Genomic DNA, 8,884 nt, shown 5'->3' with positions numbered 1-8,884 from the left:
GATTCTCGCACTCGTCGCGAATAAAGTGGAAGCGAGTGTCGATGTGCTTGCTGCGTCCATGAAACACCGGGTGCTTTTACTGTCGTCTATATCACCGGCTAGATCACTGTCAGTAAAACTAACGAGTTCTTCAGCTCCTTGTCCTCTTTTGTACTGAATCCCGTAGCTCATTGTTTCCTTTATGTAACGAAGAATATGCTTTACCGCCTGCTGGTATATAGTGGTAGGCTGCTCCATGTAACGACTCACCATGCCAACTGCGTATGAGATATCGGGTCGAGTATGGGTCAGGTACCTAAGACACCCGATGACACGCCTATACTTGGTGGGATTCACAATGATTCCTTCCGCATCCTTTCTGAGTTGCAACTTTGCTTCCATTGGATACTTGCTCGGGTTGCAATCTACCATTTCGAACTGCTCCAACACCTTCTTTGCGTAAGCCGATTGCTTCACTGTGATGTGGTCTTTCTTTTGGTCTACCTCGATACCGAGGTAGTATGAGAGCAGCCCAAGATCACTCATCTCGAACTCCTTCATCATTTGCTTCTTGAATATCTCAACACCATCAATGCTGGATCCCGTTACAATCAAATCGTCAACGTACACACCGACGATGAGTACTTCTGTTCCGTGATTCCTCGTGTACATAGCCTGCTCTTGAGGACACTTCACGAAGCCTAGACTCATCATTCTCTTGTTAAGACAAGTGTTCCACGCCCTTGGTGCTTGGCGTAGTCCGTAGAGAGCTTTGGACAACTTGTACACCTTGTGCTCTTCATTCTTGACAATGAATCCTTCAGGTTGGGTGACGTAGACTTCTTCTTCAATATCATCATTGAGAAACGCCGACTTGACGTCCAGGTGGTGGATCTCTCACCCACGATGAGCTGCGAGGACAAGAATTAACCTGACGGTATCGAGGTTCGCCACCGGTGCAAAGGATTCCTCGAAGTCAACTCCTTGCTTCTGCACGTAACCTTTCGTCACCAATCTTGCTTTGTGCTTAAGGATGTTGCCTTCGCTGTCTCTTTTCAACTTGAACACCCATTTTAAGCCGATGAGCTTGTGACTGGGTGGCAAGTCGGTGAGCTCCCACGTCTTGTTCTTCGATGGACTCGAGCTCTTTTTGCATGCTTTATTCCACGCCTCCTCGTGATATGTTGTTGGCTCGTCGGTAGTGAGCAACAACAGTTCATCAAGATCCATCTCTACTAGTGGTGCTTCCGCATAAACCTCTGCAAGTGAGCGAAATTTCTTGGGAGCATCTTTGGTTGTGGGTCTTCCTGAGTTCTCTTGTTGTCATTGAGAGTTCGGCGTGACCCTTGGTGTCATTGGCGAGGTTGAGTCCGCTACTTCTCCGTCATCTTGTAAAATTCCGAACTCCATAGAATTTTGTATGAGCTCGTCATCATCGTTGCACCATTTCCACTTCTCCTCTTCAAACACCGCGCCTCTGCTCACAAGAATTTTCCTGCTTGGTGGATCGAGAAATTTGTGCGCCTTACTTCCGTCTTCGACGCCAAGATACACCATTGCTTGACTTCGATCATTGAGCTTCTTGAGATGTGGACCTGCAACCTTCACATGTGCGGTACCATGTGCGGTACATGCGGTACATCCAAACACTCTCAAGTGCTTCAAATGAGATCGCTTGCCGAACCATGCTTGGTAAGGGATACAATTTAATAGCACCTTTGTTGTCAAGCGGTTCAAGACATATATTGCATGCCGTACCGCCTCTCCCCAAAGGTTTGCCGAGACTTGCATGCTTTTAAGCAAGCTTCTCGCGGTGCCCATCACGGTGCGATTTCTCCTCTCCACCACACCATTTTGTTGAGGTGTGTACGATGTCGTGAGATGACGCTCGACTCCCTCTTCTTTGCAGAACTCCGCGAACTTCTGGGAAGTGAACTCGCCACCTCGATCAGTTCGTAAAGTCTTCAACTTGTACTCCGACGTGTTCTCCACGAGCTTCTTGAACTTCTTGAATGTTTCAAAAACTTCTATTTCTTTGAGCATGTACACCCACATCCAACGACTATAATCATCAACAAGTAAAAAGAAATACTTGTTACCTGCGAGTGATGTTGGGGTGATCGGACCACACATCCGCGTGCACAAGTTGTAGAGGATGCTTGGCTCGGAAGTTGGCTTGGGCAGGAAACGACAGTCTTGTTTGCTTTGAAAACATGCAACTCTCACACACTTGGTTAGGGTGTGTGATCTTAGGCAACCCTATGACCATCTCCTTATCCCCCATCATTTTGAGCGCATAAAAGTTTACATGCCCAAGTCGCGCATGCCATAACCAAGCCGGATCTGCTAGTGATGCTAATAGAGAAGCAGGTTGGCTTGTCTCGAGGGAAACCTTGTACAACCGATTTGACAATTTTTTCACCTTCATCAACAGGGCGCCATTTCGGTCGAACATCTTCAAGAATGAGCCGACTAAGGTGATCGTGTTGCCTTCTTCTGTCATCTGACCGAGACTTATGATATTACTTTTTAATTTCGGAATGTAATATACCTCGGTCATTAGACGTTGATCGCCATTTTTGCACACAAATAGGATGGTTCCCCGGCCCTTGATCTCGATGAGTGAGCCGTCTCCGAACTTCACATTTTCAGTGATATTCTCGTCGAGCTCATTGATCTTCTCTCGATGGCCTGTCATGTGGTTGCTTGCTCCATTGTTAAGATACCATACGTCGGTGTGATTATACTCCTCGCCACTTGCGAGGAGGTTCGCCTTGACTTTTTCTTCATTGAGTAACACACCCTCTGGTTCCTCTTTGGATGATTCTTGCGCGAACTCTTCGAGGTTTGTCTCCTCGTCTTCGGGCAAGGGATTCGCCACTCCCTCGGCAAACATCAACGCTGGCTCCTCGTCATGGAGGCTAGTAAGGTTCGCTTCCTCTTCGGGTTTCTTGCTACGACATTCGGACGCGTAGTGTCCGTACTTTTTACAATTGTAACACTTCACTGTGCTCGTCTTTGCGGGGTTTGATGTCTTCTTGTCGAGGTGAGCTTTCTCCACCTCGACCTTGCCCTCGTCCTCGCCCTTTGCCACGACCTCGGTTATCTCCACCGTTGCCGCCACTACTCGACGATCCGGAAGAAAAATCGGCTTCTCCGTTTTTCTTCATTCGTGACATCCATTCTGCATGCGTGAGCAAGAGGTGCTTCTCCTCCTCTCGGTCTTCGTAGCCGCGAAGTCTCTCTTCGTGCACTTTGAGACGACTGACGACCTCCTCAATGGTCATGTTTTTGAGGTCACCAAATTGCTTGATCGCGGTGACGATCTGCATGTATTTTTGTGGTACGGCTCGAAGGAACTTCTTGACGACGGAGATCTCCTCCATCTTCTCTCCCAACGAGCGGATGCCTGTCACTTCATGCGGATTGCCTCGAAGTGAGTCCTCAACGTCTGCACTTTCGCCTCCTTGACTCGCTCCACGCCGACGTGCATCGTCTTCAGTGTCTCCCATGCTAGCTTGGCGGAATCCTTCTCTGCCACCATGAGAAGAACGTCCTCCGGTAGCGCCGGTAGCGCTTGATAGATGGCAGCGAAAGCCATTCTATTCTTACGCTCTTCGACCTCGTCTTGCTCCACGGCGTCCCACACTCCTTGAGCTTGTAGGTTCACACGCATCTTCAACGCCTACACCGAGTAGTTACTTTTTGTGAGTAACGGATAAGAAAGCGTGACGTTCCCTTCGCTTCCGATCTTCGTTGCTGTCATATCTCCTATGATAGCTTTGCTCGGTGACGACATGTCCTTCAGCTTAGGCTCTGACATACCGAAACAAAAAGGAAACATACACAATAAAGGCAAGAGAATTAAGTGCCATCAATTTTGCCCCTATTTGAATTGATTACACATATTTGAATTTTGAATTTGAATTTAAGATTCAAATTCAAAATTAATGCTATTGTCATATCTTCTATATTTAATTCAAAATTAATGTTATTTATTCCACTAATCAACTCATGCCTATTATGAAGCCACTAATTGTGTAATCAATTTACTCGCAAAAATCTGCTTCTGAATCTATGTGATTCTCCTTAAAATTTCCCTATGATTTTCCCTGAGTTGTCTTTTTAGCTTTTTTTTTTTTCAATCTAAGAAGCAAAATATTAACTAGATAATGAAGAGAGTGCATCATGAGCTTATGAAGTTGCTTATTGGTCAAGACTAGTTGCCTAAATAACTCATCAACTCATTACGAGTACTTGCCTGCTAATTAAGGGCACTTGTTAGGACAATTTTTCGAGGCTACTCACTTTCATTTCGGGACCCTTCAGAGATTCTTAACTATTAGTAAATTAGAACCCAAACTCACTCGCTACACAAGTACTTACACTTAGTCCATTTATGTACTTTTTTTGCAATTTTGTAAGTCATCCAATTCTATAATGTTGACTTTTTATGCTCATATATAATAGAGTTATTGGTCTTGCTTGGGCATCATGCAATCTCAGGCTAGCCAAAACTCTACCATGCCAAAATTTGTCTCTGAATCTGTGTGATTCTCCTTAAAATCTCCCTCTGATTTCCTCTAAATTGTCTTTGTAGCTTGGTTTTTTTTTTTATCTAAGAAGCAAAACATTAACTGGATAATGAAGAGAGTGCATCCTGGGCATTTGAAATTGCTCATTCGTCAAGACTATTCGCCTTGACTTAGCAACTCATTAATAGTACCTGCCTGCTAATTAATGGTTCTTGTTAGGACAATTTGCTGAGGCTGCTAACTTTCATTTCGGAACCCTTCAGAGATTCTTAACTAGTAGTGAATTAGAACCCAATGCTGTTCGCTACAAAAAGTACTTACACTTGGTCCATTTATGTACTTTCTTTGCAATTTAGTAAGACACCCAATTCTATAATACCTTTTATTCTCGTATATAAATAGTGTTATTGGTCATGCTCGGGCATCATGAAATCTCAGGCTAGACAAAACTCTACCATTCCAAAATTTGTCTCTGAATTTATGTGATTTTCCTTAAAATCTTCCTCTGATTTCTTCTAAATTGTTTTTGTAGCTTGGTTTCTTTTTTAATCTATGAAGCAAAATATTAACTGGATAATAAAGAGGGTGCGTCATGGGCATTTAAAAATAAATAATAGAGCCAAAAAAAAAAAGAAATAAACTAGACATAAAAGATAGCAAAGATTATATTTGGCTTATCTAGCTTGAAGCCTAGTGAAAGAAAAAAGCACCGATAGATTTTATTAATATTCTTGCCCCTTCTAGTATAAAAATGATAATTTTTATATTCGCCACAGATTTGACACTCTAATAGCACCATTCAAAATAAAAAACCTGTTATGATAAATAATCATAATTTTGATCACCAGTGGGAAGAATTTGATACATTTTAATAGCTTGTGGAACAGCTCGGTTTGCTTTTGCTTTCAAACATGTTCAATCATATTTTCTTTACTAATTCACGTGAATAATGATTGAGGCCTAGCCTTTTATCTCATCATTTTTGCCCTTTTGGTATGATTTGTATCTCTATCAGGCTTTTGGCATCCTTTCACTAACAACGTTTGTTCCAACAGTATAAATCTAAGAGGTCAGTTCTCATCTATATTCTTTAGTTTTTAGGTTAAAAATGTATTCCACCACTAGTATATCAAGCACAATTTTAGTTCTCTTTTGATCCATACACACTCTAAAAAGTGCTACTTGAGTCATTGGTTTGGCTTGGATAACTTGGTTTATGTGGTTTGTGATTCTTTTGGTTTTGACTGTTTCTACTGTCAAGCATGATTCAAGAGTATGCAACTAACTCGTTGGCTATGTGTGCTTAAGGGTGAATGACGACCAATATTGAGAGCTCTCACACTTTAGAGAGAGAGAGAGAGAGAGATTTGTTAAGGTATGTGACAATATTGAGTTTATTCCCGCATTAAATAGTTGAAAGTACGTTAGTACAAAAATTATTTGTTTTTCGCTCATTGACTTAATAATTTTGGGTTTAAAATGAGTTTGTTCAAAGATGTTTTAAGCTTAGCTTTATACTTTCCATTCTCCCAACATAGATAAGTATCATTTAGAATTGCAAAACCCGTCGTTTTTCCAAAAGTTATGACTGTCTTAAACGTGGGTAACAAATTTCGTTGCAAATTGCCATACTTTTCATGATGGAAAGAGATTGACTGTTGCTTTCATTCTTATATTCTTCTTATATTGATGTATGTGACTCGTTATCTTCTCAGATAATATTTGAGCGCAGAAAAAAAGTAGAGGTGACTATGCCTTTTAAGGTTAATGATAGCTGATGTACTGTGCATACTTTTTTAGGCATCATCCGGCATTAGTGATGAGGATTTTGTCTCCTATGTGAGCAAGTGGAGGGAGGCTGGTGCCTCTCTTATTGGGGGATGCTGCAGGACGACTCCTAGAACTATCAGAGGCATAGCTGAAGCATTGTCCAAGGTTCAACCAGTTCCTTAAGATGCCTTAGCATAAGATCGAGAAAATTTCTAGGAGTTGAACATATGAATTAACTCTTGAGCTAAATCAATAAAAATATGCTATGTCTATTTCATTCTGACTAACACCTCAGGCGTAGAAATTTCTATTTATTGTTTCTAGATTTTTTTTTTTGCTATTATGCAAAATAAATATGTTAATAGCTGCATACTACTGTAATATTTCACACTTTAAATTATGTTTTTATTGGTTGGTATTATTTGATACTTCTTATGAACGTGTTTCCAGATTCGCTTCTTTTAGCTTACTATGGTATCACATTGATATTTTGTAGCTTCAAACATGAGAATATTGGTTGTTATTTGATAACTAATGTATATACCACATTTATAAGATTGTGAGTTTTCTGTATCTTTTTGTTGGGGTATTACTGTACTTGGTATTGTAACGGTAGGGTGCCTCTATTGGGCCCTCTCATACAACCTTTATGTATCTTTTCTATGTGTGTGTGTGTGTGTGTTTCTGCTACTGCATTCTCTTCTTTGTGTGACAAGCTTATTATGACTTATCATCCTAGTGCTAGTCTCGTTCACCTTTATGAATCCGAAGGCCTTTTACTAGATCAACTCTATCAACTTGCTTCTCTCATATTCAATCCCAGCGCCCCCAAATCATGCCTCAACTAGTGATCTCTACTCTATCTAGCGATTATGATATAAGGTGAAGCTAAAGAAGACTAAATAAAAATCATGTTTCAATTAGGGCTGTCAAAACGGCTCGTTGTTCGCGAACTGCTCGTGTTCGACTCGTTCGCTAAGTTAACGAGTCGTACACGAACAAAGATTTTTAAAAACGGTCCGTTCGTGTTCGGCTTGTTTTGGCTCGAAATACTACTCATTGAGTTATATGTACATATAAATATTTATATAATTGATAAGTACATTTTTTAAAAAAGTTTAATTGACTATAATGCTACAAAGATTTATAATCAATTAAGAGTATTAATTAATGAGATATGATAAAAATTATTAAATTAGATTCAAATGATGTTTAAGTATAAATAATAATTATTAAATCTTGTCCCAACCCTTAACAACTTATGGTTACGTGATTAAGATTGTCAAAAGAACTCTTTGTTCATGAACAGCTTGTGTTCTACTCGTTAAGCAAACGAGCCAAACACGAACACACTTTTTGAGCTCGAAATATAAACGACACGCTCGCTCGTGTTCGACTCGTTTACACCCCTAGTTTCAATAACTAGAGGCTTCTTTGTGATACTTGAGAGGTCTTTATTGAAGAATCATGTGACTTGCATGCTTTAGGATAATATGTGATACTCAATTCAATTCTATCTCATTTTTTAATGGTATATATAACTCTGATGGAAATAGTGTGTTTCATTATCTCGTGCAAAATGCGGCCATCAACATATTTGCTTTTATTCAGTGTTACTTCTTACCTTAATGCTATTAAGATTTATTATTGAATAGTAAATATGAACCTAAAGCCTCCACAAGAAGGAGGTGGGGGTTTGAATTGGATGTGCATCAACATTTTAGATCTTCTTTCGAAATTTCTTCTAGCTAAAAACCATGACAATCCAAACTCGCAGAAGTAAACAAATAATCAATCAATCAGTTATATATATATATATATATATATATATATTTGTTATCGCTTGCATCATCATTTAAAGCTGAATATCACTAAAGATCAACCACCTACCATCCTTGTTGAGAAGGTTCAATCCGATCCTCTTTCCAATATTGCAGTTCCACATGAAGAACACCTTACTATAGGTACAGTTCCAAATGTGTTGATATCACTTACTGTTATTGAAGAAGATTCACTTACATGCCAAGACACACGAGAGTGCTCCTTTGACCCAATAGAAAATCATCTGGTACAGCAAGTAGTTGTTTCTAATGTTCAACAACCTTCACATATCATGCACACTTCAGACCATTCTGCTGATCAGGTCAGCCAATCTTCGGATGAGGAATGACAGGTCTACACGAGGAGGAAGAAAAAGAACGGAGGACGACTCAAGCTGAGTCTAGGGAATCTATTGGATGATACATTAATTACTATTGACAATGACTCTCATCTGACCAATTTATTAGGTGGCTCCTTCCCCAGAACTAGAGGCAGAGACAAGACAAAATCGGGTTGCTCTCCAGCTACCTGATACTCTTATTTTGGCACTTTTTGGTTTTTTATTTAGATATCTTATGTTTTTTGCTGTATTTTCTCATTTTTGGAACCATTTGATTTGATGGTTTTTGTGTGGGCTGGGTGTCATGCTTGGGACCTTCCACAAAATCTATCTGTACCATACTTTTTATTTAATATATTAGTCTTTGGGCTTTCAATATATATATATATATATATATATATATATATATATATTTGTGAGCTCTCTTATTGCTGGTAAA

At 40.0% G+C, this 8,884-nt stretch overlaps 1 protein-coding gene across 5 annotated transcripts in view; it reads left to right on the top strand.

The window, feature by feature from the left end:
• The window catches only part of LOC110024322 (homocysteine S-methyltransferase 2-like), a 68,621-nt gene that overhangs the window by 13,801 nt on the left and 45,936 nt on the right, over positions 1–8,884 (top strand). Inside the window, exon 7 of one of the 5 annotated variants that reach the window (XM_020724217.1) lies at positions 6,315–6,647. The exons of 2 other annotated variants lie outside the window; for them this stretch is intronic. In XM_020724217.1, the coding sequence (XP_020579876.1) occupies positions 6,315–6,467 (153 nt within the window). In that variant the 3' untranslated portion in view covers positions 6,468–6,647. 2 more of the 5 variants (XM_020724221.1, XM_020724219.1) reach the window with 2 other exon arrangements.

This window comes from Phalaenopsis equestris, unplaced genomic scaffold (assembly GCF_001263595.1).
Source record: "Phalaenopsis equestris unplaced genomic scaffold, ASM126359v1 Scaffold000251, whole genome shotgun sequence".
Classification (NCBI taxonomy): Eukaryota; Viridiplantae; Streptophyta; class Magnoliopsida; order Asparagales; family Orchidaceae; genus Phalaenopsis; species Phalaenopsis equestris.
Note: the sequence above shows the minus strand (reverse complement) of the source record. Positions and strands in the feature narration are given on the sequence as shown.